This window comes from Schistocerca americana, chromosome 4 (genome assembly GCF_021461395.2).
Source record: "Schistocerca americana isolate TAMUIC-IGC-003095 chromosome 4, iqSchAmer2.1, whole genome shotgun sequence".
In the NCBI taxonomy this organism is placed as follows: Eukaryota; Metazoa; Arthropoda; class Insecta; order Orthoptera; family Acrididae; genus Schistocerca; species Schistocerca americana.
Window position 1 is genome coordinate 20,056,895 of NC_060122.1, and position 25,093 is coordinate 20,081,987.

The 25,093-nt window shown below is 36.7% G+C and overlaps 1 protein-coding gene across 5 annotated transcripts in view; it reads right to left on the reverse strand.

Annotated features, from left to right (window-relative positions):
• Positions 1-25,093, reverse strand: part of LOC124613920 (neurexin-1) — a 2,081,056-nt gene that overhangs the window by 82,528 nt on the left and 1,973,435 nt on the right. For all 5 annotated transcript variants that reach the window (XM_047142672.1, XM_047142674.1, XM_047142673.1 and 2 more), the window contains one exon: positions 15,723-15,894. In XM_047142672.1, coding sequence (XP_046998628.1) covers positions 15,723-15,894 — 172 coding nt within the window. The remainder of the gene's footprint in view (positions 1-15,722; positions 15,895-25,093) is intronic.

Genomic DNA, 25,093 nt, shown 5'->3' on the forward strand with positions numbered 1-25,093 from the left:
TGGAAGTATACCTTGACAACATGCACCTCAACCACAACAAGGAGCCAAGGTACCTAGGGGTCATGTTAGACAGAACCTTGTCATTTAAATCACACCTTACAAAAGCAGCTGCCAAGGTGAGAACAAGAAACAACCTCATCCATAAAATCTGTGGAACCACCTAGGGATCAACGGCAACAACTGTGAGGATGACTGCACTGAGCCTGATATACTCTGTGGTGGAATACTGTGCATTAGTATGGCTAAACAGTAGTCACGTGAACAAAATCGATGTTGAACTTAACAGCACCATGCGCATTACTTCAGGAACCATTAGGTCTACCCCTAACATATGGCTACCTTTCCTGAGTCATATACTACCCCCAAAAATATGATGAGAAGCAGCCTTGGTGAGGGAATACAACAAGATCAAAGCAAACCCTGAACTACTGGTACACATCAAAATCCCTGATCTGACTACCAAGAGGCTTCGTTCGAGACACCCTCCTCTTGCTCTCGACAGCGTCACTGGGTCTTACATCAACTCTTGGAAAAGAGAATGGCTCCAGAATGCCCCAACAACTTGCCACCTAATGCCTTGTATTATTGAAGCAGTACCTGGGTTTGATCAGCCCTGCAAGATCTGCTCAGCTCTGGACTGATTAAGAACTGGACATGGAAGATGTTCTGATTCACTCTTCAAATGGGGACTGCTGTTTTCGCCAGCATGTGACTGCAGCGCACCTAAGCAGACCATCCAACACATCAGAGAAGAATGCAGTGCTAGAGCGTTCAGTGGGGACTTTGAAGAATTCCTTGTGGCATCCCGAAGATCCATCGAATATACACAAGGACTAAATGTTTGTCTGTGAATATATGTAATTTTATGTAATGTAGAATAACTTGATCCAATACTGAAATGTACTTAAATGCCATACGCAAAAAAGATCTGACCTGTCTGCCTTTCCCCAAATGCCTCCCCCCCTTGCCCCCACCCCTCCAGACCTCCAGAACTCTACCATCATGTTTAACACAATTAGCTTTCTGCTCTTATTCAGTTTCACACAATGCTTTGTCACCAGTAATCTCTGTCTTGCTTATTACTCTATCTTCCGCCTTTAGGCTCTTAAGTTTTCAACTCTCATCCTGTGCAGTCCCAATGAATTAGTCTTTTCTTCTCATCCCATCTGGTAAGTTTCCTCTGATCCAGGGTTCTAGGAAACTTTTCCATAGCCCTCCCCATTTCCTAAACTTTGCCAGTCCTTTTACTCCATCCCTCTTCCTTCCTTTTCAACCCTTCTGCCAGAAGAAGTAGCCTGGCTCCAAAAGCTTGCACATTTTCTTACCTTTATACATGTTTTCTCCTGCTGCCACTTGGTGAGTAGAACTTTTATTTTTCAGACAATGTAAAATCCAGGATGAAATATAACAATATTATGAAAAGGATAGTTGTTACAGACAATATAGCGGAAATGCTGAATCGCAGATAAATATATGGTTTATTTGTCCAAAATAACTTAACAGTCATGGACATAATCTGTGTACAAACACAAGAACATTAAAGAAATATAATGATTATAAAGAATCCGCCTCGATTGCAAATAGAAACTGGATGTTGACCTAGGTTTCAGCACGGATAACCATGCCTTCTTCGGAAAACACTAAAACTACAAACTGCCTAAATAGTCATGGTCCAACATTAACACAGAATGCCCAAAAGGGCAAAAGACTTGCATAAAATGTAAAATAAGTGGTATGTGTGTACCACGTCAATAGTTGAACTTAGTTCAAACGTCAGAAGTGTGCTTCCTCATCCCAGCCAACTTTCTGTGGGCCGTGGGCTCTCAGGTAAACTGAGGTGGCACTGGCAGCTAGGCTGTGAGAATGTCAGAAAAGAACATGCATGCGCAAATTGAGAAATCGTCTTCTTCCAAGTGACTGGCATAAAATGTGTTACGAAAATGATCCGATGACTGGGTGAAAGGCACAGGAAGTTAATGTGTGTGTATGTATAATGTCCTAGCTCGAGGACAATTTTATAGAAATATAGAATGTGGATAGCAAAATCCACAGGTGGTCAAAACGCATGCATGAAGGACAGACAAAATACCGTCAGCTAGAAGCAGGCTAAAAATATGGGGGATGAATAACCCATTTTTCAGTTACTTGGGGTCAGCGATAGTATTTGATGACTATGCTTGGATAGGCGTGTAAAGTTACTATATTAAATTCTAAGCACTGTTGACCAGAATAGGGTCAAATTAGTATGACAGGCCTATTGTAATTGCATGAAAGGATGTACAACACCGCCTTCATCGCCCTTAATATCTGATGACCGACAGAGGTCATTTTGGATAGTGCTATCGGATATATAAAAAGAATCTAAAGCTAAACTAGTTTCTTAAATCCGGTACTTGAGGTACTGAACCACGAAGCTTAATCAAGTGAGGCCGGTGAATGCATATAGCGTGGAACAAACAAAGTAACATATAGGTTTTAATAGCTGTTGATGTGAAAGGTCAAATAAAGTAACAGGATTAATATACATGCCTGGTAGGACATACAATGTCACTTTCATCACCCATATTATATACTGACCGACAGACATCAAAGTGATTAGTGCTGTCAGGTGTTACCAAAATGGTGTGCAAAAATGTGTAAAGAAATGCCCACCTTTACAGTAATACTGCTGGACCAGGGAAACCTGTAAAGCCTGCTGGTCTGTCTGGCAAAATATTAACAGATATGCTCCAGCAGGATCAAAGTAATCTTCAAACCATTCACTCTGAGCCCAGTAAACTAGATGTATCCGAACACTGTCAAAATGGGGTCTGGCTACCAGCAGTAGACTTACAAACAACTCATGATATCAGCTGTATAGAAGTGCCCTTAAGGAGACAATCTGAACCCTCTTCTTTACTGCCCAGGGTTAGCAAAAATAGTCTTCTGTTCTTACACATTAATATACAGTCTTTAACAAAGAAGTTGGAAGAATTGCAGTACTGGTTGGAAACTTCCAACTGTGGTATACTTAGTGTAAATGAGCACTGGCTATATTCATCAGAAATTGACCTCAATATTCCATTTGGTTGTCCTTAGCTAGTAGTTATTGCAGATCAACAATTGGACATGGGGGTGTTGCAATATATATTAAGAATGGACTAAATCTACAATACTTTACTATTGATGTCACAGACCTGTGTATAGACACCACCTTTGAGGCTGCAGTTGTACATATACCTAAACATAATATTATTGTTGCATCTGTATATCGCACACCGTCTTCTAGTGAATATGAATTTATAGTAAATTAAAAAAAAACTGTTAGTCTTACTAACTAAGTCTAAATATAAATACCAAAGAATCTTAATTTTTGGTGATATTAATATGGATATCAAGGTACAGAGTCATATCGTATTGGAATTCTTGGATAGCCTAAGAGCTTTTGATTGCTATTGTCTAAATAATAAGCCTACAGGATATAATGCATGCTTAGACAATATAATAAGTAATATCCATGAAAATAATGTTGAAATTGGAGTAGTCAAGTTAGGCCTAGCTGACCATGATGGCCTATGGATTACAGTCCCAGTCAGCATTCCAGATGAACAACACAAAACTGTTAGACCTATGAATGAATGCAACATAAGAGAGTTTAGAACTAAATTAAGGTCAGTTAACTGGAATGACATCTTATACAAAGATATGTGTGTGAATAACACAAGCAAATTATTTATAGAGGAAATTACAAGAATATTTGATGAGTGTTGTCCCAGATTAGTAAAAAGACAGAATAATAACCAAGCTCATAAACCACAGAGACTAAATAATTGGTTTACACCATACCTCAACAGCATCAGGATTATGCTTCTTATGTTTAAGGACAGATTTCATAACAGCAGCGAGTACAAAGAGATGTACATTAGAATAAGAAAAATTTATAGATCTGAAATAAGCTTGGCAAAACGTAGGGTGAATGATAACTATATTCTTAAATCCAGAAACAACTGTAAAGCTGCCTGGGAAGTAATTAAAAGTGAAATAAATGGACCAACAACTAGCTATACCCATAGCCCCAGATATCTTAAACTCACACTTTGTTAACTTCAGTTAACAACAAGATTTGTCTCCCCCCAATGCCATGCTTGATGCTAAAACTCTTTTAGGTTCAAATAAGTATGTAGTCCATTAATTCTGCTGGGCAACAGTAACTGAAAATGATGTTAGCAAAGCAATAGGCAAACTAAGTAGTTCCAGAGCAGAGGACTTCTATGGCCTGTCAAACTTTGTCATAAAGAAGATATCAAGTGATCTTCTGTCCCCTCTAACCACTCTCATTAACCGTATATTACAGCAAGGGATTTTCCCCAACTGTTTGAAAATAGCAGTAACTATTCCCATATTTAAGAAAGGAGATAAATCAAATCCAAGTAACTATCGCCCTACCTCATTAATCCCAATAATATCTAAAATAATCGAAGACTGTGTTCACCAACAAATGAATCACTATTTTGAGAGTAATAACTTGTTAAGTAACTCCCAGTATGGATTCAGGTCTAAACTATCCTCAGTTAAAGCAGTTGAAAATATTGTTAGTGATATATATGATGGCTTTGAAAATAAATTAATCTCTTGTGCTACTCTCCTAAACCTAAGTAAAGCATTTGACACTGTGTCTCATAGTACTTTGATCATGAAATTAAGACACTACGGCATGGAAGAGGACACCCTGAAATTATTAGAATCCTACTTGAGCAACAGAGTACAATTTGTTAGTGTAAATGGGCAGTTGTCAAACCCACAAACAATAAAAAGAGGTGTGCCACAGGGCTCCACACTTGGACCCTTCCTGTTTGTAGTGTATGTTAATGATATGCCACAGTATTTACCCTGTAAAACTGTCCTCTATGCAGACGATACAACTTTTATCAATTCAGGACAGACTCTTGAATCTGTACGAGAAAAAAATAATATAATATTTGAAAAATCGGTTCATTGGTTTAGTGCAAACTCCCTATTCAAAAATGAAACAAAAACTGAGGAAATATTCTTTAATTTGAAGGTATCAAACAAAGAAAATAAGTCTGTTAAACTGTTAGGAATGATGATTGACCAGAAACTTAACTGGGATAAACATATCACATACGTCTGTTCTAAACTTGCACGTGCTATGTTCCTACTTTATAAGCTTATGAGTAATGTCAGCCAAAACTTACTGCTGCATTCATATTTTGCTTATATCCACCCCCATCTTTCATATGGTATTCCGCTCTGGGGAAATTCTCCCAATTCAGTATCAATTTTCAGATGGCAGAAAAAAAGCTCTTCGATGTATAGTGGGTTTATCCCCTAGGGATACATGCAGGGAACATTTCAAAAAACTTAACATCATGACAGTTCCTTGTTTGTACATCTATTATCGCTTATTACACGTAAAAGTAAACATAGCTCAATATCCCATTAGGTCATCTGTCCACACCCACAATACAAGACAAAACCACACAATAGATCTGCCATACTCTAGATTGTCCAAGATACATAATAGTTATAAATATGTAGGCCTCAAAGTCTTTAATATGCTCCCTAAAATTGTACAAACAGTATCTAAAAATAATTTAAGACAACATTGGGTCAATGGCTCAAAGGTAAAGCATTTTACTCAGTTGATGAATATAAAGATTGTAATATGGCAGATGTGATGTTTTAACATAGAGAAAGGTACCTCTGCCTGTAGTAGGACCTAAATTTGGAAAAACAATATATAATGTATAGGCATATGAGACCTAATTTGAGTGCTCTGTATTTGTATCAATAGCTTAGGATAATGACATGGTGTTATCAACATGTATATGATAATGACACAGTGTCATCAACATGAATACTCCCCACTTAATATAAATTTGTATAGTGTTTTCTTTTTTATTGTAAAATTAACAATATATAAATTTATCAAAAAACAAAGATGATGTGACTTACCAAACGAAAGCGCTGGCAGGTCGAAAGACACACAAACAAACACAAACATACACACAAAATTCAAGCTTTCGCAACAAACTGTTGCCTCATCAGGAGAGAGGGAAGGAGAGGGAAAGACGAAAGGATGTGGGTTTTAAGGGAGAGGGTAAGGAGTCATTCCAATCCCGGGAGCGGAAAGACTTACCTTAGGGGAAAAAAAGGACGGGTATACACTCGCACACACACACATATCCATCCACCAATGGTGGAAGAGGGAAGAGGGAAGGAGAGGGAAAGACGAAAGGTTGTGGGTTTTAAGGGAGAGGGTAAGGAGTCATTCCAATCCTGGGAGCGGAAAGACTTACCTTAAGGGGAAAAAAGGACAGGTATACACTCGCACACACACACATATCCATCCACCAATGGTTTGTTGGGAAAGCTTGAATTTTGTGTGTATGTTTGTGTGTCTTTCGACCTGCCAGCGCTTTCGTTTGGTAAGTCACATCATCTTTGTTTTTTGATAAATTTTTCCCACGTGGAATGTTTCCCTCTATTATATTAACAATATATAAAATCACAAATGTGTGCTATTGTACTACACTAACATTCATATGATTTATATGTACATTGTTATGAGAATATAACCATCTTTATACTGTAATTGAACTTATTGATGAAGCCCATTGTATGAGAAAATACTGAATGGCTAATAAAGATTCTTATTCTTATTCTAATTCTTATTCTTACGCGTGAAGAGATGTACGAGGTCACTTCAACGTTTTTTAAAAAAGGTTAAGGATATATTTCCTTTTATCATGCAAGTATATTAAGCCCATAAGTTTCTATTTTATGTAGAAGAACAGAATGGTTTATAGATTCAAATGCCTTTGATAGGTCTAAAAAGGTGCCAATAACTTTGTTTCAGTCATCAAGTGTATTCAATACCACTTGCAAAAATGTAGCTACAGCTGTTATTGTAGACTGGCTCTTCCTGAAACCATGCTGACAGTTTTTTAGTAGATTGTACTTATAGAAAAATGTTTCGAGTTGATCAAGAAGTAGCCTTTCCAACAGCTTATAAAGTATTGATGTCAATGAAATATGACTATAACTTTGTATACCTGTAGTTATGAACTTTTTATACACTGGTCTTATTTCAGTGACTTTTAACAAGTCAGGAGTGACCCCTGACAGAAAGAGCTGTTTAATAAATGTTGTAGTGGCTTTATTAATTCATTACTGCATTCTTTCAGAAATTTTGCTGAGGTGTCATCCCAGCCACTGGGTGTATTTGCTTTTAAGTTAGAAATGGTTTTCAGGATTTCCAGTTCTGTAACACACTTCAAGAAGAATGAATAATTGACATTAATGGGATTTAGCACCTGTTGTGGGTTGATCACACCCTCCGTATTCACCTTACTGAACTGCTCTATGAATCTCTCACATATTTCCTTTGGGTCACTTAGCAATTTTCCATTGTCACTTATTATCATGTTATCGCATACTGCATTGATGCTCCCTTCTCTTTCCTTATTTATTACACTCCACACTGTTTTGGTAACATTATTAGATTGCCTCATCTGTTCAGCATACGTCTGTGCTTTTAATGTCTTAAGTGCTTCCCTATAGGTTTTTTTACAGGCTTTGTATTTAGATTGGAAGTACTGCAGTTTGGTGTCTAAAAAGAATATATAGATCCCTCATATCTTCCTTTAATTTAATCATGACAGGGGGAAGTTTAAGACTCCTGGAACCGTCAGTTTTCTGTAGTATTTTGACCAATGGGCACTCTTGATTAAGACAATGCGTTAATGTTGTATAAAATTTGTCCCACTTTTCATTAATATCTTCTATTTTATATAGGCTTACCTGGTGCCAATTTATGTATGTCAGGGTTTCCTTTAATGTACGATAGTCAAACTTTCTTTTATAGGTAAATAGGTCCCCATCAGATACTATTTCTTTGTCTGTATGAAGTTTTAGGACTAATACACTAAGATCTGAAATCTGGTTCCAACAGTTCTAACTGCAAGGTCTTCCTTTCTTAAGTTTGTAATAACATGCTAAATACAGGTCTGAGAGTGACATGTGTTTCTTGCTGGCATTGAATTCACTTGGGTGTAATTATAGGGCTGTAAAATATCAATATATCTAAGATAATTTATACTGTTAGTTAAGAAGTCTATGTTCACATCCCCTACTATTATAGTCTGTTTTTTATGAGGTGAGAGTTTGTAAATAATTTCCTCTAAATGGCAGAAAAATTCTTCCATGTTACTTTTAGGTGATCTGTACAGGCTAGCTATTATTAAACTGCTATTTCTAAGCTTCATTCTGGTTACAGCTATTTCAAAAACCATCTCACATGCAAGTTTATCTACCCAATCAATTTTTTTGCACTGGACATTATTTTTGACTGACACCCAACCACCTTTTTGTTATTTCCTACAATAGACACTGTTGGCTTCATAATTACTTAAATTAATGCTGCACATTTCTTCAGTTTTGCACCATAGTTCATTCACAAGATAAATATGTGGACTACTAACAATTAAAAATTCGTCAATTCATTCTATTTTGTTGGTAATATATTGGACGTTTTGTGATATTATTTTGAGTTTACTGTCATTTATGATGTTGTTGTCAAGTACTTCACCTTCACATATACATGGTGAGGGCTGTTTTACTCTAAAAAAGTTTCTGTAGGACTACTTTCACTTCTGAATGAACTGTTTTTATATTTAAGCCTTTTCAGTTTGAGCCTTTCTTTTATTATTTGATTTAGTTTTTCACACAAGTAATGTTTACCTGCATAATTCAAGGGAAATCCGTGGTTAGTGTGTTGACCTCTATCCAACTTTCCTATATCTAGAATTGAACACTTACCATAGTTTGAGCATAGGCACATCAAAAAGACTGTTACACAGTAAGCTTTTGGCCAACAAGACCTTTGGCAAAAATAGACAACACACACACACACACACACACACACACACACACACACACACATGTGACCACAGACCAAATGCAACTCACACACATGTGACCACAGTCTCTGACAGCACAAGCTAGGCTACAAACTGCAGCACATGATGGGAGTGACAACCAGATGGGGGTACGGAAGCAGCTGGGGTGTGAAAGGAAATTTTTTTATGTATATAATGTACAATTACATCCAGAAAATTTTCAAAAAGGATGAAATGGATGAAATAAGGGGAAACAAGACGAAATCTGAGAGAGTATGTCGATAATGAAAGGTGAAAACCAACTGAAATCAGTGACGTATAAAGAGATCAAGGAAAAATATTATAAATACAAGAGTCTCTTACTGTGGGTTGTAGGTCTGTGGGTGGATAAGTGTGATGAAGGGGTACAACAGATGTCAGTGGATTAGGGGTAATTATTAGTTGTGAATTGGAATAGAGAGGAGAAGGAGTGTGGCATGGGGAGGAGTTGGTAGAAAGAGATGCAAGTTTGTGGGGCACAGGAATGGTATGCAAAAATATGGGAGAGTGATGCAGGCAGCATGATCAATTTGAAGGTATAGGATTAATACAGGAGTAATACAGGACATAAGATGATGCATCAACTATCAGCTCGGTCTTGTGGCCATCTGTTGCGCACAGCCAAGTTGGTTGATACAGTGTGCAGTGTAATTCATAAGGTGACAAGAGAAACATGGGAAAGAAGAGGAAGAAGGACAGATATTGAGTTAAGTGATGCATTAGAAAATAGTATCAAAGGAAAACAGCACTGGTTATGATGGAAGAAAAGGCATCAGACAAAATCCAACAATGGAAAATCGCAACAAAAAGACTGTCTCAAAATAAGCGTTTGGCCATCAATGCCTTTTTCAAAAATAGATAACACACACACACACACACACACACACACACACACACACACACACACACACATGACCACAGTCTCTGGCAGCTGAAGCCAGACTACGAAAAGCAGCGCACGATGGGAGAGGCAACCAGGTGGACAGGTGGGGGTAAGGGAGAGACTGGGGCCTATCTTTTTCATAACAATGTTTTATTTTTCATATTATATATTTTCAAAAATTGTTTTTTTGAAAAATATTAAATTTACCAGATATGTTCCCAGGACTATATCTTTGCTCCCGTGTTTTCTCTTTTAGATAGTGCCTAGATGCTTTGACTTCCTGATCATTGTAAAAACTACTTTCTTACATTGTTGGCTTGCTTTTCTGCTAGTTATTACTTTAAAAATGGAGACTTGTAATGTGATTATAGCGGTCTCCTATTCCTGTCATAAACTGAGTGAGGTGGCACAGGGGTTAGCACACTGGGCTCCCTTTTGGGAGGATAACGGTTGCAGTCCCCGTCCAGCCATCCAGATTTAGGTGTTCCGTGATTTCTCTAAATTGCTTAAGGCACAAATGCCGGGTCAGTTTCTTTGAAAAGGGCACAGCTGAGTTTCTTCCTCATTCTTCCATAATCTGAGCTCGTGTTCTCTCTCAAATAACCTCATTGTCACAGAATGTTAAACTGTAATCTTCCTTCCACCCCCCTGTTCCTGTCTGAAGTATTTTTCCTTCTGATGGCCATATTACTGTATGATCTGTAGCGGAATTTGTATAAGAAATTTCCAATGGTGAAGGACATCGTGAAAGACATGGGCTTCACTGAGGCTTCGACTATCAATAATTATGCCTGGAAATAAGGGACATCCCACCCACAGTCCTTCCCACCCATCCTAAAGTGGTACTCTGTTACCCTCCTCCACACCTGTTGCACTCCCTTTCCAAAAACCTGTGGAAAACTCAGCTACTAGACCTCTGATTCTCCCATCCAGCACAACCTACTTCATTTCTATCGCCAGCTTATCCTGCCGTGCCAGATGCAGGGCCACCTGTGAAAGCAGCCGTGTCATACAGCAACTCTGCTGCAATCACTGCACAGTTATGTATGTCGGAATGATAACTGACCAACTGTCCACCAGAATGAATTGCCACTGTCAAACTGTGGCTGAGAGCTGAACTGACCACCCACTGGTGGAACACGCTGATAAACTCAGCATGCTCAAGTTCAGTGGCTGCTTTACGACCCGTGCCATCTAGATCCTTCCAGCCAGCATCAGCTTTCTTGAATTACACAGATGGGAGTTATCCTTGCAATATGTACTTCATTCCCGTTATCATCCTGGTCTCAATCTCTGCTAACCCACAACCCCTCCCAGCCTCTTTAAATGCTCACCATTCTGTCTAGGCAGTTTTCAGTTACAAACTTGTTTGGGTATAGGAACAGTACTCTGAGCTGATCACACAGTTCTCAGATGGCATAGTTTATCTTGCAAATATATTGATCAGCAACCAACCTAATTTTTGTAACACCATTAATTAAGAGCCTAGGTTCCACACAAACACTTCTTGCCAGAACAGATCTTGTTTCTTGTCTCATTAATAATTTCTGTTTCACTATTGATTTTTACCTAACTTGTCCCAGAATGTATGAAGACTCCCTTGTATTTATGACTGAGCTCAGAATCAGCTCTTGTAGTAACTTGTTTTGCAGTTTCTCTGTTTTTTAAAATGTTTGCTGAGCTGTTGCTTCTAATTCCAGGTTGCACATTGATTTCACGATGACATTTTTTAACAGTGAACCACCGATTAATATATATTCTTTTTTGTTGCGCTGCATAGCTGTGTTACTGTTTTCAGCATTCATAAGTACGCATGAATTTCTGCGGTTTCATTGATTCTGACACACTAGACACTTTTTCTTATATTAATCTTTCATTTTCTTTCTTCACAGTCTTTATTTTATTTTGTAATGCTTCAGTGTAATTTTGTAATGGTGTAATAATATTCTTCATCTTGAAGACTTTTGCACTTGCAAGCTGTCTTTAATTTTTCTCTCCTGCCAGCAGCAGTCAGGGAGGTTTCCCACAAAATCTGTCGATCATTTACTAAGGTGCTGGTGCTGAGGTTGAGAGCTGATGAGCAGAAGTCTGTGGGAGAAAAAGTACATGTAGATCTGCCAGCTGATAAGAGCAATGTTATGGTCCTTTGTGGATTAGTATAAAAAGATTTTCAATCTTTTGAATGACATTGCATTCAGACAGATAAATGTCAGTCCTATGGATAAAGTGAGAGGAAGGTGATGAGTCTTCCAAATGAGTCAGACTTGCTCCAAAACATCATTAAGGGCCTTAAAACATGAACAGCAGTGCCACCATGACTATAGGGCCTGCCTGAAATGCATTCTCAACAAATATATGGGGTAGTGAAAACACCACATCTGCAACTCCACTGTCTTTGTGCACTGTCTCCATCAACTGTGGCTCCAGAGTATGAATATTATGGTCAGCCTCAATGTGGTCTCCCTCTTTATGAGATTTCCACTTACTGACGCCTTGGAACATATCACAGAAAAGTTTGACAGTTGCTTTGCAGAACCTTTTAGGAACATTCTGACATCTACTTATTTCCTATTTGATGGAAAATATTGTAAAAAAAAAATGATGGCATGGTGATGGGTAGTTACCACCTGTTGTGGTAAACCAGTATGTGGAACATTTTGCTGCAAAGTCACTAGAATCTGCCAATTTAAAACCTATGTGTCTGTATTGGTAGACAGATGACACATTCGTAGTGTGACCACATGGCTTCAGGAGTTCCTGCAACTATTAAGCTCGATCCACTGTAATAAAAAATTTGAGATGGTACTTGAAAAACAGGACCTGTCTTTTCTTGAAATGTTAGTTTAGAAAAGAAAGGATGGATCCCTGGGTTAGAGTTTACAGAAAAATATCTACTGACACTGACCCTTATCACTGCACCCAGCCCCGGATCTACTACGTTTCCAAACCAGGGCAAAAACTTGATAGTGGCACTCCCTCTCCCCCTCGAGCATTTGAGACAGGGCATCAAAAATTTTAAAAAAATCGATTTTTCAAAAATGCATTCATTATGTAGCCCACATCTTTCTGAAGAGTTTGATATATAAAAGATATATGTTCGAGAAATATAAGACATGTTATTTGGTCTTAAGTGTGATAAAATGCAGTGCCACACCTCTTCACACAGCATCTTTCTATCACACAAAACTCTGTGGAGTTCAAATGTTTATATTTTGTAATGAAGTCATCAAACCTATATTCAAGACAGTGAAAATTAAAATGTCCTTTGGTGACTCTCCTGCTCCCAGTTGGCCAGTTTGGCATCCTACCCCCATCTTCAGAAAATTTGCACTCTCTAGTCCCTGTTAGTTAATAACTTTCTCTTTTGTGTGACAAAGTTAAATATAAGAAACATAAAACCAGTAAAGACAAGAGACAAGAAAGACAGTATACATTTCTTCAATCCTTAGATCCCAGCATTTTTTTCTGTCTAGTCTTGCTACAGCTTTACAGAGTGTGCTTTCCTTTGTGCTAAAGAATATATTCTCTTATTAAAGTTTGTCAAATGTTTGGCTATATGACAAATCAAAATGTTGCTGTCTAATACTGAAGAAGCTGTTAATATGAATAGTACTGAATACTGGTGTGGTTTCTCAATTTGATCACATTTATTTTGTTGCTCTCTGCTAGATAACACAAAATAGGCCTTCCTAATATGGCAGTAACTGTAATATGCACCAAATAAGTGCAACTGTTTTGGCACATGTGGTCATTTTTATCTACCTTGTTTACATAAATAACATGACAGAATATAATTGACAATGTACTAATGGCTATTAGACCTACTACAAGCAAAAAGTTCTATGTTAGGAAATAGTTTCACATTTCATTCATATGCTCCAGTTTCCCAAGCATGAGATCGAAAGACAGTAGTAGTAGAAAATTTTTATATAAATTTGGAATCGTCATATTCTTCCATGTCATTTGTGTGATGTCCCTGTTCCTTCTCCATACTCATTCTAACAAACAATCTTGTCATCATTAATTTTGTAATTTCCTGCCCTCCGGTTAACTTCACTAACCTTACTAGAATCACCAGTTTAGTTGTCCCGTATTTATTCCCCAGTAAGACATTATTACATGTTCGTACAATGTGTTTTCCATGTTATTCTGAGAACAGAACATAAGCGGCTGCTAAATGGGGACTGTGCAATGGGCCCTTAGTAGTGCAGCAACCTGGCAAAAAATTTCTGTCAAAATTTCATTTTCTTGATACACTGAGAAGATAATATGTGATCTTTCTTACCTGTTATTCCTATTAGTGAATTATTTCTAACCAAATAGTCTGAATCTATGGACTTCACTAATAATTATAACAATACTTATAATTCACACACCAAATCAATCACATAAATGAACAGCAATTGGCATCCATCCGTTCGGATTTATTTAGCTCAGCTCATATAGCCCCATTCCCTTTGGTCTGTGGGAAAGTTTTTTATTTCTCAATATGATGGGGATTCTTCTGGCAGAGACATCATGTACACTAAGCACTCATTCAAAAATCAACTTAGAATGTGTTCAAAAATGTTCAAAAATAAACAGGGATGCGTTTCAAAATCAAATTATTAGACCAACATGTGCTGGATGCTAGGCACTTCATGAAATAAGTTTTTTTTCTTCAAGAATATGAATTGGGCACCCCTTTCAATTGCCACCCCCTGGATCCGGGCCTGTTCGCACCTTGAGCCATCTCCATCTGTCATTTAAAAAAAATTGTGTTATGATTCTGGTCAGTAGAGCTCACTTTCAGGCAAGAAGAGCCTTGCCAAAGAATTGCAACACCTATGAATAGTTTTCTAATAGATTGGATACTCGGCTCATGAAATTGAATGGACAATGTAATCAAAATAAAGAATACTTGACAAAGAAGCTGAGACTGAGACCGAGGGAGAGAAGCCACAAATTGCTTATCTACCTTATGCTTGTCCAATATCCAGGACGATTGGTAGATTCTTATGGAAACATGGCATCCAGTGTATTTTTCTCCTTTCAACCAAGGTAAAAAGTATTCTTTGTAATATTAAAGATAATCAAGCTCTCCAAAATCCAGGTGTATATTGCATTCCATGTGAATGAAGCGTGTCTTACATGAGGCAGGCTATTAGGATAGACAATGAGACATCCAAGGAACATCAGCAACATACCCAACTAAAACAACTATGAAAACAGCTGTTTCTGATCACTGCCTTGAATGTAATTGTAAGATGAAATACAGTGAGATAAGTATCTTGATGCAAATGCCAAGTTTCTGGGACCGTGTAATTAAGAAGTGTATCCAAATAAGTAATAAACAGGGACATCAGTTTCAATTTCATTAATGCTTGTGGCCAGGCACTCAATTTATTAAAATATTGCTGGCCATCACATACACCAAGTTGGAAATTCTGAGAGAATTTGCATTTCATGGAATATTGGTGCAAGCTCCAAACAACAATAGAGCATCATTGGGCATAGTGGGTGTTGGGAATCATACTCAGCTATAAATAACAGCATGAGACCAATAATAGTTCACAATCTGGTTGTGGTCCAGGCAGTGGGTACACATAATAGCCTAAACACAGCACCTGATGAAGATGTGTGGGCCAGTCTGCACTGAGAAAACCTGTTGGGTCAGTGAGAATGTTACTTTATCTGTCATTGCTGAGATTTCTACTTTCATTTCTGATCTGTGATTTATGTTTTACAATTTATAAGGATTTGTAATTACAATAATTCAATTCACTTACTTCTGTGATGTATACATATTTTAAATTGCATTTGGTTGCATATACTGTAAAATGTTTTTTTGAGCAATTATGATGTCAAAGCAGAACACCGTATGTGAAAACTATCAAATAATACAAATAATAAATGCTTACCGGCTGGATGGTTAGTCTGAATGTTGTAATCATCAACTTGAATTGTTGAGTTAGCTCCTGACCTTGTGAATCGGACCACATGGTACTGATTGTCATTCACTTTCACTCCAATTTCACCAATGGGATGATCATTTGTCCCCATGTTGTAGACCATAAATATGTTTCCCTCAACCTGATAGACATATTAAAATGTTTTGTCATTAGATTGAGTGCACAGTTATTTGATGATGACCTTATGTCTGAATAACAAATCTCAATGAATAGACCCTAGCCCAGGAGACAGACCATGGATCAGGAAAAATTTTCTTCTGGTTTATAGGTGACAGTTGAGCTGAGTGTGTTATTTAATGGCAAGAATGAGAATCAGTTTCTCTGAAATATGAATTTAATATACTCCCTATTTCTTTTTTATGAGCAATCAGCAACAAGATCAATCCAAGCAAAGTGATCCAATAAAAATTAAGTTGGTTACTCGATCACTTTTAAATATTTTGATTTTTTTAAATATGTGATTACCCTGTAATTGAAGGAGTTCAAAACAGTTTTTTTTTTAAATTACCTTGTACCATTACTGAATGGTGACCATTTCTATTTGTAAGCACACTACAGTTTTTCATTTTGGAGACATTAGCATTAATCTGAATATCTCTGCACAGGGTTAAGTTACAACATTGTAATTGACATGATTGTTCTTAGAAAAGTCTCCTCTGCAACACTGTTTATTACCCAAAATATATGAAATTCTAACATAACCAGTCAAAATGACCTCAGAAGTTTGGTATTGGAAATTTAGGGAATCCACTTTTAAGACCCAAAAATAACAACCAGGGAGTGATTCATCAGAGCATATATTTTTTTGTAGTTAGATATCATAAACTAATAGCTTATGTAGAGCAAGAACACTGACATAGGTTTCCTTAATTTTTTATAAGTTTTTGAAATTTGAAAATCTTTATGTTTTTTACAAAAAGTCTGGGGCTAGTTATCTCTGGTAGGACTGAATATAAAATTTTGATTTTTGCACTTTCTCTACTCCTATATGATAGCACAGAACTGTAAAATTTTAACACTGATATTTGACTGTGAACGAAGATATTAACCTTTGAAAATGAGGAAATAATTCACATGACACTACAACTGATCTAATGGCTGTTGCCTAATTCATGTGCTGTATTGGCAGGGTGTAATCAATTATTATTGAAGTTAAGGTACTGAATTATAGGCAAAGACTTGAAAAATTACTGAACTAAACATTTACATTAGCTTGACAAATTTAAAATAAATATTTTCAGTTAACACTCTTTCGAGATGTGGTATTTCCTAATCCTAGTGGTCGTTGTTAAGAATACTTATTTCTTCAGACAGTTTTTCTGACATAGAATAAGACCTCCCAGTTGCTGTGGCAAGTTCAAGCACTGACAGTTTCCTTAACATGTTTTTCATTCATATCCAAACTTTGTCACCAGTAGATTTCTTGAATGAAGTTCTTGGGCCATCAGGGTGGTAAAAATGCACAAAAACATCATTGTTTTCCAAAATTATTCTTTTTAGCCTTTGCAACCCACCACTGTCTATCATACACACATGCCTATATGTCATTCCACTGAATGACAGAGATGTACTTTGTAGGCTGACTTACGGTAACTCTCTAGATGTTTTGTTGTACTGCCTGTTCCATCACATGCATTCTTACCGTGGCAAGAAGCCAAAAACAGCCATTTTGCCTCCAACCCAAAATCTACTTTGTTTTTGCAAAGATTTGAAAAATTCTTTTTGTTCTTGTGTTGAGTACCACTTCCATTCAAAAAGTATGTGAGCTTTTCAACCTTGGGCAACTTTTCTTTTATGTAGTTTGTTACATACTTTTGAAATATATGGACAACTGAAGTGTTGTGCTACTAGTAGTCACTTATAATGCAAATTGAAGAACTGCAGAATTCATCTTTCTTATTTTTGAAGTACAGAAGAAATGGTTGCAGTATTGCCTAGTCATTGACCCAGTGGTACCCTTGTGTTTCATCCCAAACCCCAAATGTAAAGTTTTCTGCAGAATTAGAACTGTGTATTCAGTTTCATAAAGTTGTAGTTTTTTGTCCTCCTTGCTTTGGATTTTATGAAAATAGTGATGACTTTTGAGATTTTCTAAGATATCAATTAAAGATTCAAAGTACTCTTCCTGAGATTTAACTGCTTATCATTTCAGTCTTGTCAGTTGTGACTCACTGTTTGAAGCCAACACTGTCTGGCATTTCCTTCTCAGATTTCATTAAACAATTCAAGAGTGGTTTCTTTACCAGGGCATTATGCAGTCATAATTGCTAGTGTCACAGACCATTAACTCTAGTAACTCTTTGTAGTTAAAATAATTGAGTTCTCCACCCACAGTTGTCAGTTTGACATTCTGATGATATAAACAAACATATACAGCGTGTGTTCATGAGGAGCCATCCAAAATACATCATTTAGAGTGAAGATCACAAAATTTTGACCTTTGTATTTTGCATTCAGGATGAGCCTTTTTGAAAACTACATAAAGTGCTAGTCATTTCTGCCTTATTACTTTAACTCCATTTACAACACTCTTTTGCTATCTTTGCTACCTGAGAACATTCTACTAGTTTCATCTTCTTCAAAAAACTGCTGGATGTTTTCACTTGTTTCTTCACTTATATTTACTCCTTTCATCTATCCTAAAACTGGTAGAATGCCTTACTCTCTCACTAATGTTTGGGTTACTCTGATGACCAAATGATCAGAAATGAAATCATGAACTATTTTTTCTATTGACCGTGAGAGCAAACTTAAAATTTTAACTTTTTCCTCTTTAGGTGTCACTGAACACTTGATTTTCAATTACTTGATTAAGCTCAAATATTCAGTGGCAGATGATTCTGGAGGAAGGTTTTCTTCTTTTTTAGAAATACTGTTGATATGTGCATTATTAAAACATGATTGTAAAATTTTTTAATTTTGTCTAAAATTCATTGTACCTTGCTTTCAGTAGCTAATTTTGTTTTTCTACTAACAAATTTTCTTATTTTCAAAGCAGGAGATACCTCTAAATTAGAACAAGCAAAATCCAATTTGCTAATAGCTTCCTCATTAGGAATAAAAATGTCATTAGCAAGGTTATATGATTCTGTTTCTAGATTCATGATAAATATTTTTGAGTGACAATTTGGGCACAGGAAATTTCCAGGAATCACATTAAGTTTCACTCGGGAAGCTGTTTCACTCACACTTAACAGGAAAAATGTTCAAGTTTTATTTCCCTCAACCTTTTAATAAGTGGCTTTTTATGAACTTTGAGTGGATCAGAGCAGTTTATTTTTCAAAAAATGTGATTGTACTTAAGAATATATTTTTTTCTCATGGTACTCACAAACTGATGATACAGAAGAACTTAATCATAACTAGAAAAAGTTTGTCTTTCTTCATCAAAGTCATTAACATTTTCTGAAACTGAACCATAAACTGTTTTATGACACACTTCACTTACTATCTGTCCATTAGGGCACTATTCATCCATTTTGTTCTATTCCAACTAGTCTTTCAAATTTCCTTATAGTTAATTAAAAATCACCACTCATTACAAAAGCACATAAAATATTCTACTCTCTCAGTAAAGTAGGTACATCCATTCAAACAGAGGTTACTGAACAGACTGACTACAATAATGCCACACCCAACAACTGTAGAGGTGTACATAGTCCACTTGTCACAGACTACTGGGCTCCTGTGCAGGCTTGTTACTCTGTCCACTAAGCTCTTGTACACAATTGTCTTGAGGACTAAACACATGCACAAAACTGTAGCCTTCCCAACAACAGAGAAATTTCACATGTTTATTATTTTACTTTTATGATTTTGAACTTGTAATAATGTGCTACTTAATCGAGAATAAACCTATGAAAATGGTCAATTTTTTAAACCCAGCACTAAAGCAAAAGCTTCTATTGCTTAAAATTTTATTATTAAAATAAATAATACTAAATAAATATAAGGTCACAGTGTAAACTAAATATAGGTTACAACTAAATTTTACTACAATCAAACAGCAAACCATGTAAATAGGCAACATCCATAGGATCAATTGTAGCATAATGTGAATTATTTCCTTATTTTCAAAAATTCATATTTTGTTCACAGTCAAATATCAAGTTCAAATTTTTACAGTACTTTTCTGTCAGATAGGTGTTCAAAATGTGCAAAAATCAAATTTTTGCATTCAGTCCTGCCCAAAACTTAAAAAAATTATATTTTCAAATTTCAAAAAGGTATAAAGAATTAAGGAAACTCTTGCAGTGCTCTTGCTCTATATAAATCAGGCAGTTTATGGTATCTAGTTGCGAAAAAATACGCTCTGATAAATCAGACTCCAGTTGTTATTTTTGGGTCTAAGAAGGAGATTTTCTAAATTTTCAACACCAAACTTTTGAGGTCATTTTGACTGGTTGGCATTTATCTGGTAATAAATATGCAGCCAGTCACTTTTTTATATTTATTCAACTATGAAAATGTTTTTGAGCCACTGCAGGCTCATCATCAAATGGAGATGTTACAAGAACATTATGTTGTGGACCAAGTGTAGCTAGATGCGGTGCAGGTGAGTGCACTACCTAGTGGTATCCATTTCAGATTGCTTCATATAACATACATTATTAAAGCATGCACACAAATAAACACAGTAGTTAGCTACACTTGGTTTTACACTGATTCACAGCATGTAAACATTCAATGTTTTTACAGAGAATAAAAAATTATAAAAAAGTGACTGGTTGCGTATGTATTGCCAGATAAACACCAATTCAAATCACAGTCACAGTTCATCATCCACAATGGATACTGAAATTTTGACTGATTATCTTTGATTTTAGGGTATTTTTGGTAATTAACAATGAGGAGACTTTTCTAAAAGCATTCATGTCAATTGTAGTGTTATAACTTAACCCAGTCCAGCAATATTCAAATTAATGCCAATGTCTCCAAATTGAAAGACTGTCATGCATTTACAAATAAAAATAGCCACCATTCACTAATGGTGCAAGGTAATTTAAAAAAAAAAAAAAAAAAAAAAAAAAAAAAAACTGTTTTGAACTTCTCAATTATATGGTAATTGTGTGAAAAAATCAAAATATTTCAAAATGGTCAAGCAGCCCTCTTTGAATCACACTGTAGGGATTGAACCAAGAATAAGAATACAAAAATATGCATTGTCATGGAAATGTATTTAAAATCAGTACAGTTCTGCTGATGTATACATATGGCACTAAAAAGTGTTTTGTTTTAATTTTTAATGATGGTGTGAAAGATGTGAATCTCAGAAAACTTACAGTTTTATAAAGAAACCAGGATGCTTATGACATGTAGAAGCAGAAAAGGTAAGTTAATAAGCAATGACATAAGAATTGAGTATGAGTTAGCAACAATAACAAAAATGTGAGCTACATTATATTCCTCATAAATCCCTACAAATAATTCACAAATGATTCACAATCTTTATAAATGTAAAAAAACCAAACATTAATGTCAAAAATTACATGAAAACTTAAATTTCTTTGGCACTGAGCAATTTGAAGGTTACCCTTTCAATAAATTTGGGAAAACTACTGCAAAAGAAATAAAAAATGTAACACTATCACTGAAAGGTAAAACATCAGCAAGGTGGGATGGAATACCAAGTGTCTAAATCAAGTGTCTAAAATAATTGTCCAGCCACTATCCACAACAGTTAATCAGTCTTCTGAAGAAGGTTGTTTGCAGGTTACTCTTAAGTACCACAATTCAAAAAAGGCATGAAAGAACACATATGAGAAACTATTTCTGCAAACTTTCTTCTTCTTCTTCTTCTTCACTTTCAAATATATGTGAAAAAATATCATTATAAATACTAACAACGAGATAGAGGGGCTGGCCAGTACTTACCTCAGCTCAGTACAGCCGATAGATACACAAAAAAACAGTACCAAAAATTTACGTTCCTAGCTTTCGGAACAAATGTTCCTTCATCAGGGAGGAGAGAGGGGAAAGAAAGGGAAGAAGGGAAAGTAGATTCAGTTACTCACAACCCAGGTTATGAAGCAACAGGGAAAGGAAAACAGGGAGGGTAGCAAGGATGGAGGCATGGTTGTCAGAGGGAAGCCAAAGATATTCTACTGTAAGTACTGTGCCAGCTTCAAACCAAAGAGGATGCATACAGAAGTAAAGAGTTATATAGTATAAAGATAAACACAACTATGTAGGATGAAAAGATGCGTGAATGGCTAAAGAGGAAAGGGAAAGAGGAGAAGACTGAAGAGTAAATGGGAGGAGGTGGTTTAACGTAGTTTCAGTCCAGGGGGATGGCGGGATGAAAGGATGTGTTGGAGTGCAAGTTCCCATCTCTGCAGTTCAGAGGGACTGGTGTTGGGTGGAAGAAGCCAAATGGCACATACAGTGTAGCAGGTTCCTAGGTCCCTAGAATTATGCTGGAGGGCATGCTCCACTACTGGGTATTGGACATCTCCTAGGCGGACAGTTCGTCTGTGGCCGTTCATGCGCTCAGCCAGTTTAGTTGTTGTCATACCGATGTAAAAGGCTGTGCAGTGCAGGCATGTCAGTTGATAAATGACATGTGTAGTTTCACATGTGGCCCTGCCTTGAATTGTGTATATTTTACCAGTAGCGGGGCTGGAGTAGGTGGTTGTGGGGGGATGCATGGGACAGGTCTTGCAGCGGGGTCGGTTACAGGGGTAGGAACTGCTGGGTAGAGAAGGTAGTCTGGGAATATTGTAGGGTTTAACAAGGATGTTATGGAGGTTAGGGGGGCGACGAAAGGCAACTCTGGGTGGTGTGGGGAGAATTTTGTCAAGGGATGATCTCATTTCAGGGGTTGACTTGAGAAAGTCATATCCCTGGCGGAGTAATTTGTTGATGTTTTCAAGGCCAGGAAGCATCCCCCTGGCCTGCTTAATAATGGCTACAACTCAGTTTTATTTGGAGATAACACATCTGTAATCATTGAAACTATGAATGTACTGATCAAATTCCTCAAACTGTCATAAATACCTTAGGAAAACTAGATAACTAGTTTAGACTAAATGGGTTAAAATTAAACATGATAAATCTAATTTAATGCAGTTTAAAATAAAAACAGCAAAGGTAAGTGACAATCAGATCCATCACAAAAACTAGGTTCTGCAGGTCTGTGAAATTCTTAGGAATGCAACTGGGTAAAAGTTTTTCATGGGCCTCCCATAAACAGTATCTCACAAATAAATTAAATAGCATGGCATTCACGGTTATGATGTATGCAATGCTAATAGCATGAACTTCAGGAAAATAGTATGTCATAGGTTCTCTGAATCAGTAACGAGGAACAAAATTGAATCAGTCAATGGAGAAAGGAATTAAGTTACTTTTTGACAATTTTCACTTTTTTTACATAAATGTATTAAACAGACCATGACACACCTTAGTGTCATGAAATGAACTGTTTGACTTCTTCCTGTGGCAGTAACATGAGGATGACTTGTTATGTCCTGAGGAGAAAGGAATCTAGTCATTTACTTAGTTCCTTTCTCCGCTGCACATTGCGTGCTACCAGGAGACTATGTCTGTGAGCTTGTACTGCACCACCTTCAAACTAGATGGTGATGGCTTGTAGCACACAGGCACAGAGTGCGTAATGAAACACTAACTTGGGTCCAATGTCCTGATGTGTCATGGTTATTGTTGATTGTTGTAAGTTATTGAATATCATAATTTGAAATGTCTCCCAAACAAAAGCGAAATGAAAGTGAGCACAAGAGGAAGAGAATCTAGGAGACTAGAGTTCGCAGGTTGCCATATAATGACTGCAGTGGGAAAGCAGTTCCTGGAAAATCTATCAGTGCTGATTGCAGATAAGGTATCAGTACTGACATTTACCCATTCAACAAGTTCAGTATAACATGTATTCCACAGCATGTGCTACATGCTTTGTGATTACTTAATAAATTCCAGATGCTGAATGGAATGTTTCCAACATATCAGTGAGGGTGATCACATCAAGATACTTTCAAACTTTTTAAACATGGAAAAAAATCAGGATATTTATCTACAAAGGTCAATTGTGGCAAGTGACATTATGAATTGTTGGCCAAGAAAAGATATCAGGAACATCAAGAAAAGGCATTCATGTGTTTACCATGCCATTGTCTGTGGTGGAAGAGTACGCATCTGCAAATGTGCTTTTCTCAGTCTTCATGCTGTATCACGGAAGCGTCTTTTTGTATTTGGAATTTACCAGTTAAAGGCCAAATTCCAAAGGACTTATGTGGAACAAAGCCATACACAAACAAAGTTTTGGAAAATGTAATAAATTTGATAGATACCCACATCACTATCCTGGGAAGGAAATGAAATACCTAGACACACCCTTGGATCTGAAAACCATGCACAAAATGTTCCTTACAAAGAACCAAATGTGAATCTCCAAATTGATGTATGTGGCAAATGTGAGGAACTTCAGGCTAAGTTAAAAAGTCCACATATATCTGACAGTAGTAGGACAGCTGCACAACTTGAGTTGGATATTCATTAGCAGAACATTTTATTAATTCATTAAAACAACTCAGCAAGAATGTATGGGCAGGGATGACATTGTTGGACTAACTTAATGCAAAACTTGCCTCTGCCAAACATCCCTGAGCAGGAAATATTCTATTGACATCAGCTGTGGGTTAACTGTTTCTGTATTTATGATGTAAAGTCCAAGCATTCCACAGTGCACTAGTATCATGAAGGTGAAGTGAAAAAGAGAATGAGGTGTGTCCATTACTGTACCACTACATTGAAAACTATGTATCGAAGTATGTAACAGAAGTACACCTGTTCTCAGATGGAGCACCTGGCCAAAATAAAAATAATGCTGTAGTCCTTACTCCAGTATTGCATTGACAGAAAATTTATTAAAAAATCACTCACAGATTTCCTGAAAGAGGTCACTTGTTTCTCCCTTATGACCATGTGTTTCAAACACTAAAGAGACAAATACAGAAATGTGACCAAGTTTACACCCCTAAAGAGCATGTGTAAATAACAGCAAACAGTATTTCTGAAGTTACAGTCGTTATGGTGGAAAGTGAGGATATAATGGACTTTGACACAGGGTGGCGTCACCAACAAAAAAATGTACAATCTAGGGAAATGGCATATCTCAAGATGCTTTGTCAAGAAAAACAATTTTCAAAGAATTTCATTATGAAGCAACAAAACTGGGAGTCGTGACTGCCTACCCTTTTATACGCAGCTTTACCAGTCACCCCTTTAATGTGGCAAAAATTAAACTTGCTTAATTGGGTTGCAAAGGCTACATGATGGGAAAAAGGTTACAATCAATAAAAAGAAAA